Below are 13,721 nucleotides of genomic sequence, written 5' to 3' on the forward strand. Positions count from 1 at the left end.
ACAGAACAATGGTAGCGCATAGACAAAAGCATGATTGGACTATTCAACCTTCTTTACAGGCCCTGAATGACTGAGGCCCAAACACTCCTGAAATGTATGGTGTGTGTGTGAAAGGTTAGAATTGGAAGAATATCTGTCATACAGATAGATAGATTTAGGGCTTCCGAGTGGCACAGTGGTCTAAGGCACTGCATCTCAGTGCACGAGGTGCCACTGCAGTCCCTGGTTCGCATTGACCGGCCGTGATTGAGAGTCCCATAGGGCGGCGCACAATTGGCCCAGCGTTGTCCGGGTTAGGCTGTCATTGTAAATAAGAATTTGTTCTGACATGCCTAGTGAAATAAAGGTTACAAATAAATAAAGTACTGTTCTATTCTTTTTGGGCCATTCCTGAAATACAACTGTGTGTGTGTGTGTGTGTGTGTCAATGGTGGCTGAATAATCAAGCCTTTGTAGAGAGAGATGAGAGATAGACACTGAGACACCCCTATGGATCTCAATGTGCTGGCCGCACATCCAACCACCATGCCTTGATTAGAGACACTGCCTCATCCATATATCCACCATCACGCCTGGGACAGAGACGTGGAGATGGGCTGGGCCTGGATATAGAGATGGGCTAGGGGCTAGGGGCTTGGAGGCTGGGTGTTTTGGGTTAGTACAGGAGCTGAGGGTTTGGGTTAGGGGGTTGGGACAGAGGCTGGGCCAATTCCAGGGACTGGAAGAGGAGAGGTGAAAACACCATAATCCCACCACCACGTCTAGGGAACAGACACAGAGACTGGGGTTATATGGATGAGCTGGAGCTGTGGATAGGGGCTGAGGGTTTGGGTTTAGGCTGGGACTAGGGATGGACTGGTGATAGAGGTTAGTAGCTGGGGGTTGGGGCAGGGCTGGAACGATGGCTGGGGGCACATGCAGTGAATAGGTTGATAACACAAGCGTCGGCTGCAAGAAGCACCCCCCCCACACACACACTCTCAGTCCCTCATCCTCTCTCTCTCTGTGTCTGTGCTTCTGTCCCCCCACCCTGTCACGGGGTGGCAGCGTGGCCTAGTGGTTAGAGCATTGGACTAGTAACCGGAAGGTTGCAAGTTCAAACCCCGAGCTGACAAGGTACAAATCTGTCGTTCTACCCCTGAACAGGCAGTTAACCAACTGTTCCTAGGCCGTCATTGAAAATAAGAATTTGTTCTTAACTGACTTGCCTAGTTAAATAAAGGTAAAATAAAACTCTCTCAGCCAGATGCTGATGTCACACACAGACACATTTCATTGTGTCTGGCAGGGAATAGGCAAGCAGATAAGGCTGGGACTGATGTGAGTATGACAGCAGTGGTTTGTTGCCTCTTCGTTGCTCTGAGACACATCTAGAGCTTTAACAGTTATCTTATCATCAAGTAAACAAATATAGCATAATGTGTCTAACCAGCACCATGTTTTCAGCCGACACCCAAAAGGTATCACCTGCAACCTACATGCACCAAACAGGGCAAATGTTGCCTGACTGGAAAAAAACAACATTTATATTGTACAAGATCAGGCTCAATAGCACATGGGTCCCGATCCTTTTCCTAACATGAGCCTTCCTTTCTCTTTCAGCTCCAGAAAGTCACAAAGATGGAGACTGAGGTTCAGAATTCAACCTCCGGGCCAGACATCCGCAAGGGGCTTCTTGTTCTTGTGAGCCCTTGTGTGTGTGTGTGTGTGTGTGTGTGTGTGTGTGTGTGTGTGTGTGTGTGTGTGTGTGTGTGTGTGTGTGTGTGTGTGTGTGTGTGTGTGTGTGTGTGTGTGTGTGTGTGTGTGTGTGTGTGTGTGCGCGCGCGCATGTGTGTGTGAGTGTGTGTGTGTCTGGGTACCATGATGAGACATCCTTTTGCTAAGGACCAACAGCCAGAGGGGATCTTACTAAAGCTGCTCTATAGTACTTAATTGTAATCTCAATCTAATCCAATCCATAAAGGGACAAGTCCTATCCCCACACTAGAGGGTCTTTAAGGCACGTCAGGTGACCCCACAGATTAGGGGTTGGTCTGCCCCGGGATGGCGTGAGAAAGAAAATCAAAAATAGGAAGGTAAAATGATGGTTGTTTCTTGCGGAGGTGTAAAACCTCTACTTTCTGACTGCACAAGACTAAGGTGGAAATGGAATGGATAGAGGAGTGTGTCGGTCGTGGCGAACGATTAGGCTGTTTCCACAAGTCATTTTGACCGACATCAATGATCTGTTCGTTGATTGTTTACCTCAAGTTTCATTGTCACGTGCACAAGTATAGTGAAATGCCTTTTCTTGCTAGCTCTTTCCCAACAATGCAGTAATCAATATCAGTCGTACTTTAAAATAAAGTAGAACAAAAACACACAAGAAATAGAAATAACAGAACAGGAAGTAAGTAAGTAAGTAAGCTATAGTATATCCAAGGTCAGTTCCAGGGTCAGTGCCAACACCATATTTACAATGTGCAGGGATACTGGAGTGGTTGGGATAGATTGATTGTTTGCCTCTTAAAGTATTCAGTGAGGGAGAGGGAGGGAGGGAGGGAGTGTGTGCGTGTGTGTGTGTGCGTGCATGTGTGTGTGCGCGTGCGTGTGTGTGTGTGGCCACTTCTAAATCCTTAGACCAAACACAGAAAGACTGAAGTAAACAGTCCCTAAAAAACAACCCTGTTTACACTGCTCTCCAAAAGAAGGAGGGTTGTGGATGACAGGCAGAAGTAGGTCCATGGGAGGATGGAAAGTGAGGGAAAGGGAGTGAGGGGGAGAAAGGGAAAGAGAGAAAATGGAGAGGTTGATAGACAGAACATGAAATTGAAGGGACGGGTATTGAGGCATCTGCGTGTTCCCCAGCCGAAACAGTTCGGAGGAGTTTGTGCATATATTGTGACGATATTTTTGTTTCGGACTTCAGTGAGGGTTTTTTTTCCGTTCAGAGCCGAAGTCTACGCCTCTCGGTCGGTGATTGGTCAACAGCAGGGAACCTTCAATAAAGTCTTTGTTGTCGTTCACATACTTTCATTGAGAAATACTGCTCCAAACATCTGCAGTTAAGATGTAAAAAAAAAAATCGCACGACTAAGATCTCCTCGGCAAAAAAACGTCAAAATGAATTGCAACCTAACCATTCACCCACTTCACCCACTTGTTTGCCTTGCCTGTAATCAGTATAGATTGATGATAATATGCATTCCAGGCACTATATTCAATAGCAATATAGCCGAACGTGTTCTACTCGCCAAAACAATCCAAAGAAATTGGATTTGTTCTTTAAACTGGTGGTCATGTAGAAAATATATATTTATATGCTTTTGCTCAGTGGTGTAAAATACTTAAGTACAAATACTTGAAAGTACTACTTAAGTAGTTTTTGGGGGTATCTGTACTTTACTTTACTATTTATATTTTTGACGACTTTTACTTTTACTTCACTACATTCCTGAAGAAAATTAAATACTTTTAACTCCATACATTTCCTTGACACGCAAAAGTACTCATTACATTTAGAATGTTTAGCAAGGCAGGAAAATTAGTTAATTCTAGTGATGCATCGATATTACATTTTTGGCCGATACCGATATCCAATATTTTCCTTGCCAAAAAAAAAACCAATACCGATACCGATATTAAGAACTTTAGCTGCATTTTAAGCATTCTAGTACAGTTAAATAGTTAACACACACACACACATGGACACAGCAGTCTAAGGCACTACATCTCAGTGCAAGAGGCATCACTACAGTCCCTGGTTCGAATCCAGGCTGTATCACATCCGGCCGTGATTGGGAGTCCCATAGGGCGGAGCAGAATTGGCCTAGCATCGTCCAGGTTTGGACGGGTGAGGCCGTCATCGTAAATAAGAATTAGTTCTTATTTCCCTAGTTAAATAAAGGTCACACACACACACAGTGACCAAAACGTTATTCTGTTGGCATTTACGTATGTCCCCATTACCAGTAAAACATAATCAAAACCTATTTCTTTCAGCTGTGCTGTTTCGTTGTTCATTTGTTCAGTCGTTTCATTCTCAACCAGGATTTCTCATACTATGGAACGCCGTTTGGGTCTTTGCGTGTCAAATTACACTATTTGACGAGTCAAATAAGCTTGTTGACCAATTAGGAACTGAATATGACTGCACATCACATAATAATTTAACGCATTCATGCATTTTTTTACGTAGTTATTACACATTGATTACACTATTACTCGTATTTCATGTCACAACGATTCATCGATATGTATGCAATGATGCTGGTAAAGTTGTCTAGCGCACCTATGTACAGTGCTGGTCATGAAAAAAAGCTAGCTAGCTCATGGATGCAATCAATGTTCTTCCCCAAAAACATAGCAAAACAACATAAATGGTTTCAGTAGCTATAATTAACGAGCTAACTATATGGCTAGATGTCATAATCTAAAATAACCCTAATTTATAAGACAGTTCTTATTTGATTAATGGTGTTCGGACTCATCTATGTGAAGCTAGCCACAATAAGGATTAGCCACAATAGTGGACTTTGCGGCAAGCCTTAAAAATAAAAGTATGTCATTGACAGTGATGCAAATGAATACACATAGTAGAATTATGCCATAATTGAATAGATCATGCTAAACGAGGTTGGAATGTTGTTATATAAAATCCACAAAAGACAATAATTTGTTAATTTGACAAAAATCTGTTGAAATCATTTTGTATGTATTATACTTTAGAATTGCATTGGGGGCATACTTATTTCACTGTACAGCCTTACCTATGGATTGTGGACCAATGACATGGGGTATCAGTCTCCTCAGTGACATTAGCGTCGTAGCTCTTATTGCGGGACTCTGAAGCAACTGTGAATTGAGCCATATTTATTGTCAACCTACTGTATGTGTATTGAACACAATTCCCAAGGGGGGAAAAATATTTTGGGTATTGGGGAGACTGATACCACATTTAATTGATCCCCAATCCTTAGGTAAAGCTGTAGAGTGCAATATGAATGTCAATACACGCAATAGGCTGACTGGGGAGGTGATTTCACACAGTCACAGTCCCACGATAAGCGCTACAATGTTAATATTTGCGTAAACTCTTCACAGTGGTGTTCTGTGTGTGTCATCGAGTAGACTGATACCCCACTTCATTGCTTCACATTCAAACCTTGTTTAACATTATCTAGTCGAAATATGGCATAATTCTACCAATTGTAACCTTCTTGCATCACTTTCAAATTGGTACTTTTATTTTGAAGGCAAACCGCAAATTCCACTATTGTGCCAAATCTAATCCTTATTGTGGCTAGCTTCACAACACATAAGCCAGTCCGGTCGAGCCTTACTTGCCAGATGAAGCTAGCTGGCTGCTTATAAAATTAGCTTTGGGCAACAGGGTTAATTAGTTGGCTATTTATTTTTAATGAACTGAAGTTCAATTTCAACAGGCAAACAACGAGTGGCTACCTAGCTAATACTTACTCACAAGGATTCCTAAATCATTGCTAAGAATAATTAAAATGACTGCAGTTTCTACTAGTCATTGTTTCAGGCTGGTTGTATTGGTGCTAGCTAGGTACCAAGCTAAAGCTAGCTACCTTCCCCAGAAGTTGCGGTCAAACAAATAATGCTTTATTACCAACGCGGTATTATAAACACATCGTGGCTACTGATAGTAGTGGTGATGCTTGGCTTGCACATGCAAATTCAGAACACTATAATAGAACTGTGTTATTTGACTTGACAAATTAAAAGCTTATTTAACTCGTTAAAATAGTGTTATTTGACATGTATCTTTTTGACATGCAAAGACCCAAACGGCATCCCATAGTATGTTATGACGGTAATAGCAGTGACGCTATTACTGTGTATCTCCGGTAGGGCAACATGTGTACTGGTGCTCGACCCTTCGGTAAAAGCCAACATCACCCACAACCGACCGAGATCGGTTGATTGTCAAGGAATCCCATTATCTTGGCGTTAATGGATTTCGCCTTTGAGTTGTCTCGCTGAAATGTTCACATGTTGACTGCTCGATCCACACAGCAGACATTGTGGGCTAGTTTAGAAATGCTGTGTTGAACGTATTGCGCAACATTTTACGTGGCGTCATTACATCCTGTACCTACGTTATATAGGTATGCACGTCAGCTTTGACATAGGTTTTTAACATCGGCGTTTTTAGCTAATATCGGCCGACTCCGATATGTTCACCGATATATCGTGCATCCCTAGTTAATTATCAAGAGAACATCGATGCCCACGCCTACTGCCTCTGATCTGGAGGAATCACTAAACACATGCTTCATTTGTAAGTGATGTCTGAGTGTTGCTATCCGTATATTAAAATAAGAAAATAATAATTATAAATAATACTTGCACTTTTGATACTGAAGTATATTTTAGCAATTACATTTACTTTTGATACATAAGTATATTTCAAACCAAATACTTTTAGACTTTTACTCAAGTAGTATTTTACTGGGTGACTATCACTTTTACTTGAGTCATTTTCTATTAAGGTATCTTTACTTTTACTCAAGTATGAGAGTTGGGATCTTTTTCCACCACTGTTTTTTGCCTACCCATCAAAACTGAGATTGAAAGAGAGCAACATGGGTATGTGTGTACGCAAGTCTTGAATGTGTTTGTGTGTTTTTAAAACCCGTTGGCTTGCGCCGGCTGCCTGTGAAAGGGGTGGTGAGGCCCTCCTCTCCTCCTTTCCTCTCTCCTTCCCTCCTCCCAGCAGGTGAGATAAAGATGGAATTTGCATGCCTTCCAGGAGAGAGGGAAGAAAAGGGAGGGGGGCGAAAGGGAAAGAGAGAGAGCGGCATCGAAAGCCAACGGAGAAAAAGAGCAATGATTAAAGAAACTAAAGAGAAAAACGTGAGAGAAGAGAGAACAGGGAGCCTGCTTTCCTTACCCCTCAACAGCCCTCACGCCCTCCTTTACCCCTCTCCCTCTCCTTTCACCTCTCTACCATTGGGAGGCTGTCTGGGATTTCCACTCTGAGGTGGTGGGTATGGCTATACACACCCATACATACAGATGCTAGCTAGCCATAATGATAGAGAGAGAGAGACAGAGGCAGAGACAGGCAGAGGCTACGCTACACTAACTCCACCTGTGACAGGGGTCACCTCTGAGGTGTGTGTGTGTGCCCCCTGTTCCCTCATTATTCACACCCCTGTGCCCTTTGAAGGAATAGGGAATAGAGGTGCTCTCGGGTATGACAGGTTCAAAGCAGACCGCTATGTTATAAATTACAGCTGAAAACTGGAGATGGCTATCCATACACACTCATATAAGAGCATGGGCTACCAATGACTAAGCCAGGAAACTGCAATGTACGGAATGAGTCTGTTATTACTAGAGAGTGAACAATATACAAAATAACAATAAGCATACTATTTACAAAGCCTCACAATAGACACTGATTTGGATCATGAAAAACATATTTAAGAGGAATGGTAGTGCCATGGAGAGAAAGGGGGAGGGAGGGAGCTAAAGAGTAAGAGAGAGGGACAGAGACTGAGAGAGAGAGAAAAGAGGGGGGAGGGTAGTTACACTAATCCAATTTCCAGAATTCCAAAGCAAATTCAGTCACCATACAGTGTATGAATTCCAGGTCAGATGACCAATACACACACCCTCCACTAGAGGGGCACATTGAGGGACATGGGATTTGGGAACGCTGAGTGGAATAGGAATTCCAAGGGAACCCAATGGGAATGACTTCGGAGAGAGAGAGAGAGAGAGAGAGAGAGAGAGAGAGAGAAAGAAATGGCGTGTTCACAGTCACATGTGGGCATTTCTAGAGGAACAAGGTTCTTCATATAATAACCTCCACCAAAACCCATCAAAACACCTACTTTTCAGTATGCATTGAACTTCAATAGCCTACATGGTGAGCTGAGCTTTCATTTAGTGTGTGTACCAAACAGCACCTTATTCCCTACATAGTGCACTACTTTTAACTAGGGCCTGGTAGGAACTACCCTGAACGTATGTATCTCTTCGTATATCACACACTGACCCTAGTCGCTATATAGTTCACTACTTTTGACCAGAGCCCTATAGGGAATAGGGTGCCATTTGGGATGCGACCCAACTCTTCTCATATCACACACGGAGGGGGAAAAAAGCTTTAAGGACACTACATGCAGAAATAAGTCAGTTGGTCCACACATAGAGGAGAGAACTCTAATGGTCCATCCATTCCCACTGAGATGCACGCCTGCTGCCAAACACATTTAGTTCTTACAGTAAGTAGATATAGGGAGGCCCGACTTGACTGAAGTCAAATTCTCTCATCTCCCTTCCTCTCGTTCTCTCTTTCCTAGCACCTCTCGTTCTCTCTCTCCTTCCATCTCCCCCCCCTCTCTCTTTCTCCCTCATACTCTTTCTCCTGCACTGTGAACAGACATAGGATTCCACATGCTCACCGAAGACACAACACACGTCAGTCTTCTCTGGCAAGGTGGCAATACTGTCCCTCGTGTCCTCCATAGCTTTCTACTTGTACTCTTCCTTCAGAACTCCTTACATCTCCTCCTCTATATTCCCTTTCTGTTCCATTCCTGTCCTCTCTTCTCTTTCCTCGTCCCCGAGTTATTTCTATCTTCTTCATTGACCCTTTACTACATCTCTCCTCCCTCTCTGTCTTTATTCCCTCCTTTACCTCTCTCTCTCCCTCTCCCTCTCTCTAGGGGCGGTCCGTTCCCTACATAAAGCACATTCCAGAGAGACAGTGGTACTCTCTCTCCAATCAGAGCACAGGGACGAGTCCATCATTCCTGCCACCTCTGTTTGAAACTCCTTGACAACAATGACACTCTGGGAAGTGGAAGGCGCTCGGACGTCAACCACAGATCTAGAATCAGATTGGCCCTAATTAAACCTGACCTCGGTACTAAACTTACCCATAAGCTGGTGATTTATTACCCTGTGTCAGTGGTTCGTTGCATAGCTTATTGCTGTAGTCGATGGTACTACTGTAGGGTTAGCTGTCTCTGTTCTGCCTCCAGCTCTGACAGCTAGCCACACCTCGGTATCTCACCTGAGAAGGCTAGTTCAGTTCACTCTCTCCACTGCATGAGAGCAGCGCCGGTTGTGTCTGACTTTGTGAGTGCAGTGAGCAATGAGTGTGTTATCAATATGAATGAAATAGGATATTAATTTCCATAGGAAAGTAAAGTACTGTTATACTTAGATTTTTGACGAGAGAGAGAGAGAGAGCAAGAGAGAGAGAGAGAGAGAGAGAGAGAGAGAGAGAGAGAGAGAGCAAGAGAGAGAGAGAGAGAGCGAGCGAGAGAGAGAGAATGTCTACATGTTGATTTTGACTTCCTGGGTGTCACTGTCTCGTTGAAATGCATTTAAGCATTGATTGAATTGTTCCGGGACAAAAAAGTTATTTTGTTGCTTTTTCAGGTGGAAAATAAACAAAGCTCCCTGCATACTCACTGTGAAGAGCATTTGCTAATTTATGTTAATTAGGAGCAAATTACCAATGAATTAATGACTATTAATATGGTTTATGACTAAATAGAAATACTGATGCATACACTGCTACTACTACTACCCGATGAATAAATAAATTGTATAAATTAACTTTTAATTTGAGTCCCTTTAATGTCAACTTTGTGTCATGTAAAATAGGTTGTTGTTTAATATCACATGCGTTCATTGAGTACCTGTGACATGGAGGAGTTTTGGGGGTAAAACATTCAAACGTTGTAACCTTGGACATCATGTGTGATGTGATGCGCCCCAATACTCAGTGACAGCGGATAATGTTAACTCTCACTTTTTAACAAGCAACGCAAAACACTCATTCTCTCTACTTGCAATGTTCTATTCAACGTTCAATTTAAATGGCACCCCCCCCCAAAAAAAAAAAATACAAAAGAAACAGGCTACATAATCGCAACTGTGCACATTGTAACCGTGTCCACTCTACAAGGAGGGCCACAGCCAAATTTCTTGCAAGAAAATATTTTCCACTGACATGAATGGACAAAAAGTAGGAAAATGCACAGCGTCTTGCCAGTCGGCCGGTGCAGAACAGATCTAGAAAAAAATGTATGTGCGCTACAGCCGGGCTCCGGTGGCCCGCACTCCTTCCCTCAGAACTCTGAACAACTACAAAACGAACGCGGACAAATGGTCCCTGGAATGGAGCTTGTTCATAACTGTGCAATAGCGCTATAATAACACACGGACCATCCGTGTAAATATATAATTATTATAATTATTCATGCAATGAAAGTTTTAAAAAACATTTTTGGTAAAAGTAGGCTACAACATGAGACTTATTATTAGACCTGGGGCAGAAAATGAACACTTGTTATAAAGTATGCCTTCTATTTATACACTTTCGCCAACAAGACGCGGGTGGGTTTGGAGTCCGGCCCGTTTGAAGCAACCTGTCGCTGTTTTAACGGTTTGAGTTGGTTAGATTTCATTAGAAATACATCGACAAGTGTGTGAAAGTAATTGTAGGCTGGCTACTCACCGCTGATTCCGACTCCTGGACCACGATACACAGGGTTACGAGCACCAACCCCACCGCGAGATTTCGCAGACTCTTCAAGTTTTTATTCATTTTTATTTTTAACAATTCTGCCTCAACTAAACATTGACAAATTCTACCAAAAAAAACACATCAGAGAATTGTCATGTTCTTCTGCTAACTCGGCTAAAGAACAGAATAATTTTCAGAACGCAGTAGACAGATTCTTGTGGCGACTCCGAGCTTTCCAGTCGTGGGACCGTTCGCTTCTGCAAACCCCTGACTGACTTTTTCCTCTATCGACTTGCCAGCCTGCTACAGCCGGATCTACTTTGGATCAATGCGCATGCCCCTGACACTTGCTTCAACAGGTCTTGTGTGCGATATACTGTGCAATATCCCACAACTTTCAAACAAACCCCCCCAAAACGAAAGATAGTTTTGTTTGTATGCTAAGATATACAACTAATAAGTAGTTGTAGATCTCTTTTTTTTTTTTACAGTTGCAAACATACACTCACCAGTGTCGGGACAATTTTTCGTTGCCTCAGGTTACAATCATCTGTTTTTACATAGGCTCAAATATTTACTTGACAGTTTAAAACGTCATCCTAACATGTTGCATGTCATTACTATACTGATTTAGGGGAATACTTGACGCGTTTTTGGAAAGTTCAGGGAATAAGGGAATTATGTAGACAATTCCACAAAAATCCCCCTTTCTTGCCGAGTGGTCAAGTTATTAATTCGTTTTTCTCCTCTTTTGCAGTTTTACCATCTTTCGGCCTATAAAAGCATCCAAACCCAAGATATAACCTCAAGGTATCACAAGTATTTTCAGCGTTCACCGTTCAACATTCAACATTCATAGCCTGTCACACGAAATGTATATTTGATCTCCTATTTAATCGAATTGGAACATCAAAAGAACATTTAATTCGCTTGTAATCACTTTATTCGAGTAGTGATAGTGTTAGCTAATAGGGCTTTCTAACTTGTGCGTTAAACTGGTAACAAGTGGGTAAAGGTAGGCTATGGAATATGAGTGACATGGCTAAGCCCCACCTCTCTTCTCTGCTCTCATGCACTGCGAAGCAGTTGCGGTGCGTGAAACAAGTCCGGCGGGGGACGAACGTTTTCACAACTGAACTTTGGTGAGTTTAAACTTTCCTTATAATTTATAGCGCAAACCGACGAAATTACCTAACTATTTGAACTAGTAGCTAACGAAAAGAACCGTTTGGTGCGTGATTCTAACCCCCTTTTTTTGAAATTGCACTTCTAGTGCCTCTCTCTTCTCGTATTTCCCGAAACAGAGACGCTTTTTGGATTCTTCAATGAGCTCGTCTAGGCACTTGTAGCGGCGGCGAGGAGGGAAGACGGGACTGGGGGAGCACTACAGGAAAACTACCTGAGTTTTCTCTTCCAGTCGTGATTCAAAATGAAATTCTGGTGCGTTTATTTTAGCTACAAATTATATGTTGCCATAGTGGTATAGTTTGACATTGCTTATCAGCTGTTCTGCATAGCCAACTATATAGAGCGAATACTTTCTTACAACGTTTTTAGGCCTGCGAATTTGATTATTTGAAAAAGCAGACGAATATATAATTGTTTATTTATTTGATAGGATTTGTGTACTCGCTGTCAGCTGGGCAGTAGAAGCAACACTCGGGGTAAGTGCGATGTGTTTCCTCAACTTCTAGTGCTTCTCGAATCAAGTGCGCATGTATAATAATCTTCAAACAAATTATGCGGCTACAGCCTTGACGTTTTTCTTCTTCTTCTATTGCTGCATTTGCAAGCCTGGGATGTAGAATTTAGGGCAACTTTGTGGCAAACAATAGCATGCATGACCAGGCTCGGTGTAGACTAACGGACATGCACAGCTCTGTTGCACAGAGTGGAGTGCTCGCACAGTCTATACATTCTATATCCTTGGGCTATATGTAGGCTATTTCAAATGCTTATATCAGGCGCTTGCATCATCTACATGTATTTAAAAAATATATATCGACATGTGAAGAAACTTTTTTATTATTATTATTATTATTGTAAATAATTCACAACATATTCACGCACAGTGTCGTTTTTTCTCGCTCTCTGCAGTTTTGTCTATGACATTGCACAGTGTGCCTGGTTTATGCTGGATTCATTGGGTAATGCCTTCTCAGAGAATCACCCATCCTCTTTTGGGGGAATTTAAATATTTGTTTTGTGTTTATTGGACACTGTCTGTATGCTTTTGAACGCTGATTACAAGAGCCCACCAGTCATATTGCTGACTCACTTTTCATGCATAATTTGAGTTTTACGCATTTGGAAGTATTCTTTATTTCAACATCACACAGTGACGGTAGAGATGGAATTGTTACTATTATTATGATTCTCATTTTAAAATAATTTACAGAGTTAAAGTGTACATAATTTATCCCCATGAATGAGTTACAACAATAGTATTTATTTAATCATTTTTATGCTGTCTGTTCAGGAGGAATTGGGACGGAATAGATCACTGCATTTTTGGTAGGCCCGCTCAAATTTGTGAAAGCTCTAAACCCCGCCCCTTATGAATATTCAAAACGCAATGAAGACGACCCATTACTCCAGCCACACCTGAGAGCAATTCCTTCACTGTACGGTGTAGGCCTACATGTCATTGTAATAATTGTTCTCAAGAACATTCCCATGTGAAGTTTGTACTTACTGCAATACTTTCAACAATAGTATGTAGCCACCAGTATTGCCATATTCCTTAGATTTTTGTGCTCCCAAATTTGTATGGTCATGTTATCAGGATTTAATGATGATTATAGCTAATATAATGATTATAGGCTCGTTTTAAAGTCATAGTTTACACTTTCTTAGAAATTCATTCATTCTTCTGATTTACTGGTAATTCATCAACACATACAACATTTACAAGCAACTTTCGTTGAAGGTGTGATTGCAAAATTAACTCTTGATGCCCTGGTCTTTGTACTAAGACTGAGACACACACATTCCAAGCAACCATTATAGCTAAGGGAGAATTGACCTCATGAGTTAAAGCCTAGGTGATGGTTCCTCTGTGAACTAACCAAGTCTCCCGGTCCCAAGCAGACTTCCTCATCATGCTAGAGTATTTAGCCGATCTACACCCTGCATGATTGAAACAGTCTATTCTAAAGACAAAAACAGTGTGTGTGTCACTACAAGCAGCTGAAAGGGTAGATACATTGGCAAGAGAAAGTAT

The 13,721-nt window shown here is 42.0% G+C and overlaps 2 protein-coding genes across 2 annotated transcripts in view; one reads left to right on the top strand and one right to left on the bottom strand.

Moving 5' to 3' along the window:
• The window catches only part of LOC124013668 (collagen alpha-5(IV) chain-like), a 97,933-nt gene extending 87,148 nt beyond the window's left edge, over positions 1–10,785 (bottom strand). The window contains 1 exon segment of the mRNA XM_046328042.1: positions 10,490–10,785. Coding sequence (XP_046183998.1) covers positions 10,490–10,579 — 90 coding nt within the window. The 5' untranslated portion in view covers positions 10,580–10,785.
• Positions 10,786–11,569: 784 nt separating this feature from the next.
• Positions 11,570–13,721, top strand: part of LOC124014575 (collagen alpha-6(IV) chain-like) — a 186,653-nt gene continuing 184,501 nt past the window's right edge. The window contains 3 exon segments of the mRNA XM_046329734.1: positions 11,570–11,640; positions 11,772–11,938; positions 12,117–12,162. Of these exon segments, the coding sequence (XP_046185690.1) occupies positions 11,928–11,938; positions 12,117–12,162 (57 nt within the window). The 5' untranslated portion in view covers positions 11,570–11,640; positions 11,772–11,927.

This window comes from Oncorhynchus gorbuscha, linkage group LG25, assembly GCF_021184085.1.
Source record: "Oncorhynchus gorbuscha isolate QuinsamMale2020 ecotype Even-year linkage group LG25, OgorEven_v1.0, whole genome shotgun sequence".
Lineage (NCBI taxonomy): Eukaryota > Metazoa > Chordata > Actinopteri > Salmoniformes > Salmonidae > Oncorhynchus > Oncorhynchus gorbuscha.